At 44.2% G+C, this 15949-nt stretch overlaps 1 protein-coding gene and 1 long non-coding RNA gene across 3 annotated transcripts in view; one reads left to right on the top strand and one right to left on the bottom strand.

Moving 5' to 3' along the window:
* LOC112494083 overlaps positions 1–15949 on the bottom strand; it is a 34191-nt gene that overhangs the window by 8026 nt on the left and 10216 nt on the right. Inside the window, exon 1 of one of the 2 annotated variants that reach the window (XR_003059218.1) lies at positions 8372–8551. The exons of the other annotated variant lie outside the window; for it this stretch is intronic. This is a non-coding gene — a long non-coding RNA (uncharacterized LOC112494083). Of the gene's footprint in view, positions 1–8371; positions 8552–15949 lie in introns of those variants that run through there. 2 annotated transcript variants of the gene reach the window in all.
* Positions 9946–11811, top strand: LOC112494082. Its single transcript, XM_025083226.1, has 3 exons — positions 9946–10012; positions 10159–10457; positions 11366–11811. Exons 2-3 carry the CDS (start codon positions 10186–10188, stop codon positions 11565–11567), a joined length of 474 nt encoding a protein of 157 aa, XP_024938994.1. The 5' UTR covers positions 9946–10012; positions 10159–10185; the 3' UTR covers positions 11568–11811.

Genomic DNA, 15949 nt, shown 5'->3' with positions numbered 1-15949 from the left:
CCACCCGCTGCCCCTCTTTTTTCGGCTTTGCCAAGACTTTGAGGCTTTACGGATAATCCACATCCTGACCTCAGAAGACTTTTCAGCCGTCGTCCCGATGCAGCCTCTGCCGTGGCCGGAATCAGCCGGACTTGGCCCCTGGCATTTCTACAACGAATAAATGGCCGTTAAGGCACTTCAGCTAAAACGGGAACAAGACCAAAAGGGCCAGGAGAGCCGAGCGAAGTGGATAAATTAAGAAGCGCGGTCTTCAAAGGCAGATTGGACCTTATAAATAGAGGAAATTCTGGTTGAGGACTGGATCGGCTTTAAGAGTTCAGAAAAGGAGTGGAATCTTATTTCAATTCTGCGGGGAGTTTCAATGGTGTTTTATACTCGAGACGGATTCACAGCTCATCGGTAGATTATCGAGCGAGAGCTGCCGGCGTTATTCTTAGAACAGTACTTTCGCGCCGATACCTAAATAATTACTTGGAATTTTCATTTTTCGAAAATAGCCTAAAAGATCGGGCGAAATTTTGAAATAGATAAAATAAAAGATTACGAGGACAGACACGGCATAGATAGAAATGTAATAACCGTGCGAAGATACGGAGTCAATGTTTTTGGAACGGAGCTGCTATTCGAAGGATGCAAAAGGGTAAGAGAGTGAGAGAGCGAGTGTGCGATAACGGGCGAGCGAGAGAAAGAGGTTACCATAGCAACGGGTGCTGCGAGAGAAGCAAGGGAAGAGGGAGAGAGTCAGTCGCTAGAAGAGAAACTGGGAAAACTATTGCACTTCTCTCTCTTTCTCTCTCTCTCTCTCTATCTCTGACTCACGTTCTTCGTCCTGAGTCACTTGCTCCAGCGCGATTTGAACAGGGTGGCCAACCAAAAGAGGCTGTCGGAGAAAACATCTTGGGGTCCAGGGGTGAGTTCGAATAAGGAGTGATGTTAATTGCACTGCTACCAACAGCCAGGCAACAATCTGTTTAATATATATATATATATACGTCACGCAGTCTTCATATACACAAATATACACCGTATACACAGCCAGTCCCAATTCAAGCCATAGACAGTGGCAAGAGGAAAAATATTTCCCGATTAAAATTCCAGACTTCCCTAATCGCCACCGTACTATTTCCCGTTAATAAAAAACAAAATCCCTAGACTTCTCCCTAAAGGATTCACCGAGCAATCCCTTCCGCTGTACACCCCGTATCTAAAGTGTCGGCGGCTACAGCTCCTTAACCTCAACCATGCATACAGAACGCGTCTATAATACAAGCTATATACGCCACGTATAAATATAGACATAGAGAGCGATGGGCATGGGACTCTGATTCATGGTGACCTTAAAGGCTCATGGGGGTCAGTGGAATGGCATGCAGCATGATACAGGACGAGACAATTGTGACCAATCTTTTCATTCTGTCGTAAGCGGAGGAGCTACGAGATGACAAACAAGTCCACGCAAGAGTAAAGTCTGCTCGGAGTGTCCGCGTACACCCTATGAAAATACATATACCTATATAATATCGGTATACGTATCTTGGAAGAGAATGTAAGAAGCCAAAGGAACAACTGTCAAACTGATCGAACAGTCGTAACTTTCATTTCGAAGATATTCTTCGTTATGAAATTCCGCGCGTGTCCCCTAGTAAGTTATTACGTCTGGTTGGCGCTAGTGGCGCTCGGGCGCTAGCGGCGGTTGTCACGACTCCTACGACGCGTTCGAGTATGTCCGCAGTAGCCGTGTATCGAGGAATTTCTGTCTGACTGCCCGCCGACTAAAAAGTTTTCTACGTTCCAGTGGAGAATCAGTGGTGTGTTATCGAGCGCGTGAAAATCTATTTATACGTGTCGTACGAAGTGCACGAGCCGATTCGAGACGATAGGGACGCGCGTCGACGACAAATGAAATAAGTCAAACGGACAACGTAACCTCGACCGTCTACGAGCCGAAGTGACGGTTGGCCGACGCGACGCGATTAAAGAAATATTCAAAAAGGGATTCTGATTATCTGCGAGTCAACGTGCTACTACACACACCTTAGTGCCTCTTCGCCATTACTTATCTTCCGTGTGGTTATTATCCTCCTTCCGATTACACTCCGGTTATCACTGGCCCGAAATTCAGTCTCCAGCTGTACACGTATGTTCTCCGCCTATATCCTCCCACCCTGAAGCTCATCTATTCCATTTCCCTGGGTCTGCGTCGCTCTCGAGGGCGTTTTGAGCATTGCAAACAACCTCATCGCAGTCGTTATGAGGCATCGCACAAATATTCGTGGGCACTCTTCCGGTCGTAGCCGCGACCCGAGTGCCGGGCCAACATGGCCGCCTAGCGATAACGGCCCACTGATAAGGGCCTACCTCTCTCTTCGACGCTTTAATATCTCTCCCGGTGCCTGCCTGCCTTTTTAATTATCTCCCCAGCGATAATGGGCAACCGTCCTCGAGTTTTCGACGGATAAACGCATGAAATACAAAAAAAAGGGATACGAAGAAGTGGATGAAGACCAAGAGAATTCAACCTCTTTGAAGAATTCATCCCTGCTTCCTCGTCTAGTCCCACTGCCTATATGTACGTACCTCGAACTCTAGGGTCTTCCTGCCTGGCTGACTACCTGCTTGTCAACCAACCGCACAGCCACTTCGTATCCTACTCCTCTTTTTTACGTCCCTTTTCTACGTATTTCTTTCCACCCGCTCCTCTTTAACTTCCCTACGAACCAACTAACCGCGTTAGTTAACCTAAAAATCCTTACGTAGGAAACACGTTCCTTGAGACTCTAGTGGTGACGTTATACGATGCGTGGATTACAGGCACTGTTATAATATTTGTAAATACAGATCTGCATGTATATTATATGTATATATATACGTCGAACGCGAAGATCCTCTCATCAAATAAACAAATACTCATTGCGTCACCCTTCTGCCTTCTCTCGATCCTCGCCATCTTTTCGACCCTCACCCGCCATCTTGCTTCGTGCACTTAAGGTTACCTTAATTTCATGTCTCGCGAACGTTGATTGACCATCGCATTGAGTTAGGCTAAAAAGTCCAGAGTAGCGGGTTGAGTTAGGGGGAGGCAGAGAGAGACGAGGGTGGAACGGGTCTGGAGGGTAGTCGATAGGCTGTTAAGTTACCAGCTCTGTCCCACCGTACTTTTAAAAGGTGTCGAGATGACTTTTCGCCAAAGTCCTTGGGCTTTTCGAACCATTACTTTTTATTGGCGCGCTCTGAACGTCCCGCCACGACTCTCTCCTTGCTCGCTTCTTGGCGCGACGCACCAACGGAGCTTCTTCCCGTCGCTCTCGTCTTAACGTCCTCTCGTTCGACGATTTCGCGCACCCGTCCCGAGAAAAGCTGTTAAATCGCGGAAAAATCTTGCCAGTTCAATGAAAAGCTGCATTAGTCGCGCCAACTTTTGTTTCGCCTACGCTTACGTTTTACGTCATACTGGGCCGTGGATAAGATTGCATATGGCAACGAGAACAAAAAAATCCCTAATGAATCAAAAAGTCATATCAGACGTCAAATGAATGTTGAAAAAATCTATCTCGAAATTTCTTGCGCGTTCTACTAATGAGAATTGCAATTAGCAGAACGTCCGTAGGGCTGGACACGCTTCTCGCGTTCCTTAAAGATCCATTGGAGGACGAGAGTGAAAGAGACGACGAGAGAGAAAGAGGAAAGAAAGGAAGGCGGGGGCAGAGAAAAATCTCTTTTTCATGACTGCGAAAAGATCGTCCATTGTGAGGGCGAAGGCGCTCGGAATATTGTAATGCCGGAAAACGGAAACGGGACAATGGTGCCGTTTACGCGAGTCTGCGAAAGGAGCTGCCAAAGAGTAGGAGGAGAATAAGGAGGAGAGGTGAAACGAGATGCAGAAAATGAGGAAGGACGATGTAGAAGAAAAAGAAAAAAAAAAGGGACGCCCGAAGAAATGAACTAAGAGATTGTCGATCAAGGGGAGGAGTGGGGGTGGGCTAAAGTGGGACAAAAAAAACTTTCGGTAACGAGACGCGACCCGAGCGAAAGTAAAGAGGGTCAACGAAGAAAAATGGTCGGATCAACGAGAAATTCCAAGAGGGGTGTGAATGGAAGATCCGGTGAGTCGAAGAAGGAGAAAAAAGACGAACGAGGAAGTGCGAGAGGGAGAAGGAAGAGAGGAGGGAAATTCAACACGTGACTACGTTTTTGCCAACCCTCGGGGGTCTTTTTTTTTTTTTTTTTTTTTTTTTTTTTTTTTTTTTTTTTTTTTTTTTTTTTTTTTTTTTTTTTTTTTTTTTTTTTTTTTTTTTTTTTTTTTTTTTTTTTTTTTTTTTTTTTTTTTTTTTTTTTTTTTTTTTTTTTTTTTTTTTTTTTTTTTTTTTTTTTGAGTAATAGAAGCTGCATTAAGTTATTCAAACGCCCCTAATGGCGTACATCCCTATCGAGAACCTTAGAATATCCGGGGCTCATCTCTCATCTTCAGCGTCTAAGGTCCATTGCGACTGTCGTATCGTGACTACGTAGAGATGGGGGCGTGCTTATAATATTCGATGCGCGCGAAAACCATGTGTGAATGTATGCTACTATAGGAAAAAAAAAAATATATATATATATATAACACCATTCGGATTTCAATAGCGTCACTTATTCGTCCTGCATAACGGTAAAGAGATAAAGGGGTTGAAAGAATAAAGAGAAGGCTGTATACCGCGAAAAATACGGTATGCTGGAGAAAAATAATATGCAATATCGTGAAAGGAAGAGAGAGAGTGAAAATCGTATATATGAAGATGAAATGCGCGAGGTAACATTTAATACCCATACCTATGGATACAGCAGAGTACGAAGGAACTATTTCGTATAGGTGGGGAGAGAATTTTCGACGTGACAGGTTCGTCCGAACAATGGAGGATTTTGGGGAAGCCGTCGGGATGACATATCTCTATAGCAATATATATATATACATATATACTGCTGGCGCGTCTGCACACTTACGATAATATTTACATTGTCAACCTGCGGTTATGATAAATTTGGCGCACAAACTAATTTCAGGAAGCATAAACTCCCTTTCCCTCCATTCATCCCTTTCGCCAGGTCTCTACGAAATAGAAGCGTCATCACGTACCCTCCGCCCAATCAACGTCACGACCGCGACTCGACGTTCCCAAGCGAATTTTCAAAAGTTAATCTTAAACAAAATATTTCGTGTCGTTACACCACTCTCCGGATTACCAAGGCAGCTCCCCAGGATTACGAGAACGAGACTGTGGGGTTTGGCAAAACAAGTTTCCCACCAGGTTACCCGGCTGCGATTCAAGATGGCCTCCGCAACGTACCCTCAATTGCCTTGAATTAAGGCCTAACGAGAAATTTCGGCTCGTTACTATCCGCGCGGTTAGAAGAGAGATAGAAAGTAATAAAATGTACGTTAGCTCACGAAAAAAAAAAGAAGCCACGTCAAATATTCACGTAATCATATTTTACATTACCATTAAATATAAAAATGACATATAACCTCCATTCCGCGCTATCCCTATGTCAAATATAAAGTAGATAACCTAGAAATAGCAATATGCAATGTCCTACCTTGTCATCCGTCATCAAAATCCTGGCAGGCGTTTCCACATTATTTAATCCCAATTCTCCGAATAACCTTTTCAACACAGGCTCTGTTCAAACATCAGACCGGAAACGATGAAATTCTTACAATACTCTTATCTCCCGCAATGGCAATCGCTTACAACGTAACGGCAAACCACTACGCAATATCAAGATGCGACATCACTGACAAAAAAGGTCTAACTGTCCGAAGTATCCAGAAGTAAAAGGTACACGAAGAAAATTGACGTAAAAGATTATAACGAAAACTGTTTAAATCTTGAGCGACTCGGGTAGTACTGAGCGATGAACATTGTACCTTGTGTTTCGATGTAAGCTTTAAGTACTGTGAAAGTTACAATATATCGGTGAAGCGACAGTTTCCCAGTACAGAAAGCTTATATCAAAATACAGAGGTAGACTAACGGTTAGTCCTCTACGTTCGTCTGCTACCCTACCGAGGATACGTTTAAAAATTAACCGTCACTGTCGCGAGCATTGCCACGTAATTTTTCGACGCACAAAGGTAAACAGAAGCACAACGATGCTCGCAGTATTGACACTGAATTTCGAAACGTAACTGAACTATGGCTCCTAGCCCTTCTTCAACCGTCGACTTTAATATACCGGACTTCTGCTAGATGGCCATGTTTCTCGAGGTTCGACGCGACACTGGCGGCGGCTACAGACAACATCTACAACACTGTGTACCCGGGGTTCCGCGTATATAACGCGACCACAAAAGCATTATGTGGTGCTACCACTTGCATCGTGATACTCGTAACCGGCTGCATACCGCGCCAGGAACAGTCAAGGTTCTCATTCGCAAGATCTGTATCTTCCCCATAATTTTCGCACCTCTTACAAGCCATAGACGTTCTACGAAGATGACAGCAGCTGCCTTAGAATCACAGAACCGTACGTATAGGGCGAGCATGTATTCGGGACCGTCTACGCAAGAATTTTTCATTTACTTAAGGATAAACGTAATGGCAGAACTTTACGAGGTTCGTGGAGGAATGAAAGAACCTTTTTTTCTCTTTTGTTGAGATAGCAAGCAAGATGGGAACAGGCGTACTGAGATTTCTCGTCGAAGCCTTTTCGAACGCAATTGTTACGCAGGATTTGATCAGCGCGTTGGTATAATCCAAGTAAACACTGTTTGAATGGTGTTTTGAGGTTGAGTTGTTTTTTCTTGGTCTGTCTCAAAATATAGCCAAGCAACGTAACAACGCGAGGAAGTATATCTGTACGGACTACCGACGCCATGGGAATCTCATTTTCTGCGATCTCTTGGAACATCGCAAATTCAATTGGCAGAAGTCTCGCGTAACATGGACGGTGGGTACACAGAGTAGAGGTGGCGGGGAAAGGGGAGGGATGGTGGATGCGAAATTTAATCTCAGGGTAGGAAACGATTCCTGTCACCTGTCATCGTACGACTGATTGGCTGAGAAAAGGAACAATTCGATCTATCACATTGATCAGAACCAAAAGGTAATTAATGATTTCCGGGTATCCGTAAAGATATAACTTTTCTCGTAAATGAAAATACAGGGTACGTGGGTTTCTCTTATCCCGCGGACATAACCTCAATCACTAATTACAACATAATTTGGGATGCTGGAAAGGGTCAAGAAGACGAGACATGTAAATCCCAATGCAAGAGGTTATCACTGTGATTATTTCGAGAGATGATGCTTCTGGGTAAATTTTCGAACCCTACCAGAAAGAGTAAATTCAACGAGGTACCCGGTGAGGACGATATGCCAAGCTTTCCTAAGGGATGATAAAGTACCGACGTTCTCGCCGGGTAGCTAGAAAATCGCCAAAGTGGTACGATGGTATTGTCTCCGATTATTTATGGCGAATTTTAAGCCCCTAACTGTGGCTGCTGTTATAATTAACAAAAGGCATTAATGCCGACCTACCTCTAACCAAACGGGTTACTCGGTTCCGTTCCATTCCCTTCCGTTCGTTTCTTCAGCGAAGGCGGATATAGCACCTGGGACCCGCCACACTCGATTGCCCAGGGCTCATTTACTAATGACTACGCCCCTATAGATCTTGGCGTAGTTATCCTCATTTTTCTTCAACGCCAAGACGATTCCCTCCTCGCTGCTTCTGATTAAATTCATAACGCCCCCTTTTTCCTTCCTTCGCCGCCCGCTCGTATTTATTTCAAATAGAACTCGAGGCAGGGCTCTCTGTCGATAAATAAAAAATTTACAACGCATAATCACGCATCGGCAGTGAACCATAATTTTTCACTCAAAATAATAGTAGAAATCTAATATCACGGCGAAGGGGAGGTTAGGGCAGACAAGTAATTTCACTGCGTGCACAGAGAACTAATAATCCAATGCCATGAAAATAGAACAGTTAAACTGACATATGGTGGCATTTTAATTGACAGACTGGTTAGGAGTTAGGTCATCGCCAACAGTATGTATCATCGTGAAACACATGGAGAGAGCGGATGGTGAGTCGAGCAGATACCAAACAGATACAAAGTCGGCTTAGCACCACGTGGGGAACGTTTCATGGGAACCGGAGCATACCGAAGATGTACAGGGTGTTAAAAACAGACCCCGTAATACACATGCAGTAGCCGTACGAGAGTAAAGTTTGTTTTTAAAATTACATTTTGGACCTCACCGCGACGACCCAGCGTTCCTTTAACTCGTATGGGCAACATGCGACAATAGGTTGGTCAAAGGTAAGTTTAACGGTTAAGTGAGGATAAATGAAAATATTACGAAAAATCATTACAAGATCGTGTTACCTTATTTGATTAATCTTCGCTATGACGTATGTGCTATCTTTGAAGTTCGACTGATTACTGAGTTCCAGGATCAGTAAACTTATCTCGGTCAACGGGCTTGTATCGGTTTATCGTATTCAATTAACTGCGCGCGTTCTCCCGCGTGGCGGCGCTGCTGCACGATACGACGTTAACCCACCCGCGGACGGATCGTAACTGATAGCAAGGAAAATTGTCGCCAGGGTCGAGACTCCCTGGACGCACCGAGAACGGCCGAAGATGCCCGAGCGTTATCGACTGCGTTTCGGTTGCGACACGGTATTCGTGTTGACGCTGATTATCTCTATGTAGTTCTTGGCGATTGGTTTTTTTGTTCTAGAAAGACTGCACAAGAAGGGAATTCGATCTCATTGTAAATCTTTAGGTAATGAAAATTTTTGATATATTTTCCCGGGGCAAGGGCAGCCATAATGTTCAGGGTATTAATTAATTTTTTGATAAACGGCCCTAACGGCTAAATAAATTCATATCCCACTATCGCGTTGGAACGTTGTTCGCGAAAGGGGCGCTATTTGAAAATTTATTTTAGGGTAGAAAATCCGAACAACTATATACGTATTATACTTGCGGATCGCGAGGGGTACGTGCGTTAAGGATCGTTAATGAGAATAGCTAATTATTTCCGTGACATATTAATTACTGAAAGTAACGATGTAATTGAATTTCAATCAACGACGTCCCACGTACTGACTGTTATTGATATTTTTTACTTTCTTTTTCCTCCGTCTTCGTTCTACACTTTTTGCTTCTTTCAAATCCTATATAAATTCACGTAATTGATCTTAATTACTATGAACGTCCCTTCATGCTATACCAATACGAATAGTGGCCGACAACGAGGCGCGTTCGCATTCGACGATTCGTAAATATTTGTACGCGACCCGTAACTTTGTTCTTACAGGGTCAAATGGGGTCGAAGCCATGAGCTCGTAACAAACCTATTAGTCACTCTGCTCCTCTAATAGCACGGAGCCCTCGGCATTCTAGGAATGCCCAATCCACACCAGTATCGCTGTGCACCGGAAATGACAAAAGTATTATTCAAATTCGAGCCGAAGCTCTTCCAAACGTTTTCGCGGGTACCGGGTTAACTTTTGATAATAATAAAATTAGGATCGAATTTTCAAGACTAAAAAACCCACCGCCTTCCTAAATTCTGCTCTTTCTACAAAAATGCATGTACACATAACTCTGCCACCATCGTGGCATCGCCCACGTCACTAAGCAAATATGATAATTGCATCGAGTTTCCGGTGAAAATTCCGAGCGTCACTTTACTCGTTGACGCGCATGCGCACGTTAAAGCCTTCCCGCTCTACGGAGACTCGAGCAGCCAAGGTTATCGGGCGCGTCCTCAAAATTCATTTCGCGACGTAAACTAAGCACCCAGTACTGAGTTGGCGGTAAAATTGAATTATCGCGTCGTAGAAACGCTAACGACGTACGATAGATTCTATTGGTACAGAGTACACTGACAATGTAGTTAACTGTCGGTAAAGAAGGAGGAAGCGTGCGTGTCGAGTCGAAGGGATTTATTTACACGGTAAAGAAAATACGTGGTGGCAAGGCGTTTACGATTACTGCGCCAACCAATGATTCTCGGTAACGTTGCAATTCGTAATTATATAAGAAAATTTTATTATCATCTCATTCGACACCATTGACTTTTTATATAATGGCTCTACATACCCATCAATACCTTTACGTATCGTTTCTATTCATTCTTACGTTTTCCGATTTTTTTCCAGCAATGGCCCAATTGTCGTTGCCATGAAATGCCAGGGATTTTATGTAAAACGATTTCGAACCAGACTAAAAATCTCCACAGGATAACCAGAATACCAGAGGCTTCAGGGAATAAGACTACGCTGAAAAACAGTACTCGAAATTCTTCTTACCAGTTCAAAGTGTACAGTCTGTGTAAACGTGGGTACTTGCCTCCGACCGGTGCTCAATACTGGTACCTGGTACTCAATACTGCTAACTGGTGCTACCAGTATTGCTGCTACAGACGGGTAGAGCATGCCCTTACACAGGCACATGGAAGGTAGGCGCTCTGAATGCTTACGCTCATAGACTGAGAATGAGACTCGCTAGGAAGGCTCGACGGCCCCCGGGTAGAGAGGAAGGCCTTTGTGAAAGAGGCTCCTTTGTCGCAGCGACAAAGCCCGAAGAATCCATCCTTCAAATGTGGAACAGCTGCCATCGAATGGCCCCAGTGAGCTCCCGTCTCTTTTAGGCCCCTGTGCACCCAGCACCATCCAGGGCTGTAACTGCGCGAATATCCCAGAGCTACCGTATAACCTTTGACCTCCTCGAAAGACAAATATATCCCAGCCTGCGCGAAGCCTATATCCGAAGGCAAGTACAGGACTGTAATTTCGTGAATAATTAATTACGAATATTTTGTGTAAAACTGGTCCAGATTCAGCATCCAGAATCGGATATCGTTCCCAATACTAATTTCGTCTCTAAACCCCGATACTGGGTACAGGAAGGATCTTTGAGATCGTCAACTAGTCCAGTTAACTACCGTATACCGTACGGTAGCCATTGTCGCGCCATTCGAAACGTGACTGTACAATTAACAAGCGACGGAATAGAATTAAGTTCGAAAAGTAGGATGCATTAATGGCGGCGGGAGGGAATGGTAGGAGGTCCAAGGGTCTCTTGATTTGTAAAATGGCTCCGCACAGAGACTCGAGCCAGAGAGCATGATACAGAAGGCAGGGATATAGAGTGGGTGTGAGATATAGGGTAGAGGCAATGACAGAGACGCCTAGGAAGCGTACGGAGCGTTTTCAATCGAGCGACTAAACCGGCTCTCGACTCATCGCTCGTCGCTCGGCGTTAACCAGGAGGAAATGGCAAATTAACCGTGCGCGACGGGTACCTCCATTTCACTCTCTCATAGAAACTGGCTATTATTGTGTTATTGTTGTTATTATATTTCAGAAAGCAGCCTCCCGTCCGAGAGACAGAAGCTCACGAGGTAGATGGGAGGGACAGAGAGTGCGAGGGAGACAGAGCGATGCGAGAGGGTCCTCGTGGCAAGGGACACGGAGTGTATACGGGAAAGATACAAGAATGGGGCCAAGTGAGAAAGAGATTCGAAATGAGAATAGGGAGAGAATCGAAAATGACAAGGACATTGTAAGGGATGCCGAGAGGAGCCGAAATACTCGACAATGCGACATCTTTGAATACTTTGAATGCGCTCGGGAGGAGAACCTTTTTCCCTTTCATCCTCCCAACGTCAACCTACTGGCAGGCAGCACAGTGCCGAAAGCCCCACGGCAATTCCTCCCGTGCCTCGCGGTAATGGGCGAAACTTTTTAATCGAAGGGGAAGTGGCGGCCGAGAGGCTTTAAGCTCTTAATAAATCATTGGGAAGAACTGCCCGAGGGAGGATTCGTAAAAATGTTTTCCTTTTTTACATCCAAGTCCCCTTCTACCCCTTATATAAGGGGTAAGCCAGACGTTTCGGTACCTTCGATAGGGAGTACGCCCGGCACTCGTTTTCTATAAAGATGCACCCTTTGTTTTTTTTTAATTTTTTAAGATCTCTCTTCGTGCTTTAAAATTCAGGGCAGACCGAGAAATTAAATTAAGACAACTTCACGTTCAGCTTGTCGATCTTAGACCAATACGCTTATCTTATGCTTTTCACGTAATTTAATAGACAGATGAGGTCTGATGGGAAGAAAAAATAACCAAGTCAAATATTTTTTTAATCCTCATGACTTAGAGACGTGGCCGCTGCCGCTATGTTTCTCAATGGGAAACAACGTCGGAAGTGACGCCAATACCGAATTTGGAAGTTAGGAAGTTAGGCAGTCGTACGAGAACCAATGTTTGGCATTCTAATGAGGAAACGAGCATTTAACTCACTCTTTGTAGATGCGTAACACGTGCACGCGTGCGAACATACCCGATGCGTTCTTGGAGCGTTATTGGTGTATGTTAAATGTATACACCTGAGTTTGCGGGCGATCCCGTGCGGCGGCAGCACTATAGCCTAGTTCTGATTGCTCGCTGTCAGGGGAATCCCCTAAATTCATGATTATCGATATTCGTCCTCTTAGAAGTAAAATTACATTGTGTGAAAAAAAAATATTCCTAATTGAGAAAGACACGAGTATCGGTATAGTATAAAACTAAAATTTTGAAATTTAAATATAAAGACTACGTGGACCAGATTTTTCAGTAAATTTACCTGATCTTATTAAAAAAAAAAAAAAAAAAAAAACTTATCTTTCGCACAAATCCTACCCCCATCGCATGTTGTCAATCAGGGATACATGAACGAGTAGAGTAGGTGCCCAAAACCCTAAGGGATGAGCATTCCCTAGTAGCTGCAATGAGGTAGCACCCCATTCTACTATACCGGTATATGGTTGAGTATGACTATACGATTCGCCACCAGGAAGGGATAGGGCGATAGGGACACAGAGGTTATGAGATTTCATTTGGAGGCAGTTAATGGCGAACGTACCTCACGGGAGGATTCATTTCAACCGAGACATCATCAGAGTCGTTACGAATTATAGTTAAAGGGTGCCGAGAGTTACTAAGGCATAAGGGTAGGTGGTATTAGAGAATAGTAACGTAGGACACCAACCCCTCGCATACCAAGTGTAAATTAAACGATTATTTCGAAATATCCGATTACTCCGGCTGAATTTACCTCATTAACCTTCGACCGGATCTGATCGAAGGATGACAATGACGGCCTGGGCATGGCCTGGGAAGGTCCGAGTGGTCAACGGAATCGGCCGTCTTTTGTTCAGCTCACGCCGAAGACCAACAAGTCGAAGGGAGGAAGTCCGGGGTAGGCGAGTAAAATTCAGAAAACTTCAGGAAGAGAAGCGAAAGAATGAAGCGCGAGTGGCCTGGGGTAAAAAAAGGAGGTGGTGGTGGTGGAAAAAAAAGCAACAAGGCCGATGGGTATTAGGTAAAATTATATGCACTCCGGCAATGCTACGGCTCATTGTTACGTTAGATACACCGCGAGGGCACGCGGCCATTGTCAGAGTTTCGCCAAAGTTCGCCAATTTGCGTTTTCTTCAATGCAACAAAGAGTCGCGGGCGCCTGCGCGACAAGCGCCATCTTTCTGTTCCCTCGAGAAAGAAACCGCGCCGATTATATCTTTCTGTGACGTCTTTGTCGTCCCGTTTATATGAAGATAGAAGACCTTGGAAGGTTAGGATGAGAAAGGAGGTGGATACGAAGGTTGGTAACAGTGGCTGGCTGGATGGAGAGAGACGGAGATAGAGAGCAGGGAGTTACCGATGAAAAGGGGAGAAAAAAGAGGGGTGGTTCGTGGTAGGGGCGCGTGAAAGGCATCAAAAGGAAAATGAAGGCAAATAATAATGATAACCCCAACGACAATAAAAAGAAGGAACCCCGGAAACGAACGCCCACGAAGAATGAGAGAGTTCCTTTTGGGTAAAAAAAAAATAAAAAAAATATTAATATATATTCTAGTGTCCATCTCAACTTTCATATAATTGCGTAAACGTATTTATACCTTCGAAGGATTTACTGCCCCCCGAGTGCTTCGGAATTGGCATCCCTGCATAGCCCCGATACTTTCATAGAAGATCCAACATTTGTTTCCTCCAAAATAACGTATAAGAATGGAAGGCAACTCGGCTGGAAAGAAAAATACTTGGAAGATTTCGTACAAAGAAAACGTATAAACGAACGAACGAAATACTTGGGTCTATAGTATAATGCAGGCGTCACGTGCGCACAGGCGAGCCCGAAGTAGAATGAGGACGTTGAAGGAATATTTTGAAAATCGTTATAGGCCCGAGCCACAGAGTGCTTCTAATGCCGCAGGCTGTCAAAAGGTTCTAGAAACTTTTCTGACGTCAGACGTCTCCTACCACCACTACGTCAGCCCCATGAAGAATTATCAGTGTTTATGGGAACAGTCACGAATTTTTCCCACTTTACACAAATTCTCACAACCCAAAAGGGAAACCCAGGTACCACGGCAAGGGACTGTATCTTCTGACCCTGAAAAAAGGAAACCGATAAGATTTTTTCAGCTTATCTAAATCTAACCTCTAACGTATGTATGCGGACTCTGAGGAAAGTCTGACAATGTTCCCGCATGCCCGAGTCGGACTGGACCGGATGACAAATCGCAAGACAATAGAGACCGACTAAAATTTTTTTTCCCGACCCTAAAAACCGACCAGTCCCCATAAATTCGACGGGTCGAGGTCACCCTGAAGCGTTCCGAAAAATCTGTCAGTTATCTTGTTCCAGAAGCAGCATTAAGAAAAATTGTATAGAGATACCAGACCCCGGCCAAGAAAGATTAGGGGCAAAATAGTTTTCCCAGTAATTGCTCTGCATACTGACCTCTCTACCCATGAAACGTACTACCACCTTAAGCCTCGTACACAACGCTTGCCAAAGTCCGTGTAGCTGCTTTTCCCTCCCCCCGACCGTTATGGCTTATATACTTGGGTATTTAAAGCTCTTCCGATAACAGGGTGCATCTACTATCCATATGTATATATATATGTATACACGGGTACATATATGATGACATCACAGAAGCTTCAGCCAGATACGGTGGGTGTATGTGCTGGATAAGGGGGGCGGTTGGCATCCCCTTTGCTACTAAACGTATCTGCTGTTACCGAGCAGCAGTCGAGCCAACCGAAGGAAGCCGTATGTGCATTGAACATTGATTTTGAACGTGAACAAGTTCAGGGACGAACAAAAAGAGCCGACATGCCGTGGTTGCTACGTTGGGTCTGATAGTTTAGTAAAACTTTTTTTTTTTTCTCAAAAATAGTTGGAACAGCATCCGATCGGTTTCGGAATACAGACTGGGAGTGCCGTCTACCCCGCAGTGCAAGAGATAGAAAACGATGGAGATGGGGATAGCAGAATAAGGAGGGTGGAAATGTCTACCGAAGGATATGTAATAACCGAAACCCCCGAACGGTAATCGATAAGACATATATCTTTTGATGTGTATATATATATATATAAGCTAGACTAATGCCCTTTTTCTAGAGGACCATTAATAAAACTACTTACGCACCCCAACAGGACTACGAAGGACCGCCTGATAGAGAGTGCATAAAAATTTGGTATAACTGAAGTAAAAAAAATATAAATTGTAATTTTTGAAAATGTTAATTTAATTAATAAAAAATTTTTTACCTAACAATAAGATTCCATTGCACTCGTAATCGGGATTGCACCGATCCTTCGGCAAGGGTCGTTGACTCACCCGATGGGTAAAAGCGAATGAATACGAAATTAATAATATTCCTTGTAAAATGTAGTCTAGCACGGGATCACCCTATGCATTTATAAACGACGTAACCGTCTCGCGAGTCAACAATTTCAGTGTGAACTCTACCTTTACTTGTCTCACTCCTTTTATTATCTCTTTCGTCCTCTCCTTTTCATTCTGCCTACACCCAGTCTTGGCTCTCTCTCTCTCTCTCTCTCTCTCTCTCTCTCTCTCTCTCTCCCCCATCTCCACCTCCCATCTCCACCTCCCA

The sequence above is a fragment of the Cephus cinctus genome, unplaced genomic scaffold (assembly GCF_000341935.2).
Source record: "Cephus cinctus unplaced genomic scaffold, Ccin1 Ccin1_scaffold0261, whole genome shotgun sequence".
Classification (NCBI taxonomy): Eukaryota; Metazoa; Arthropoda; class Insecta; order Hymenoptera; family Cephidae; genus Cephus; species Cephus cinctus.
The sequence above is the reverse complement of the archived record's forward strand: the minus strand, read 5'-3'. Positions and strand labels throughout refer to the sequence as shown.

Excerpts from the sequence above, each read along its gene's own strand:
- LOC112494082 (XM_025083226.1), top strand. The coding sequence starts at position 10,186 with ATGCCAGGGATTTTATGTAAAACGATTTCGAACCAGACTAAAAATCTC. Across the intron at positions 10,458-11,365 it reads CTTACACAGGCACATGGAAG|AAAGCAGCCTCCCGTCCGAG; the intron begins GTAGGCGCTCTG and ends ATTATATTTCAG.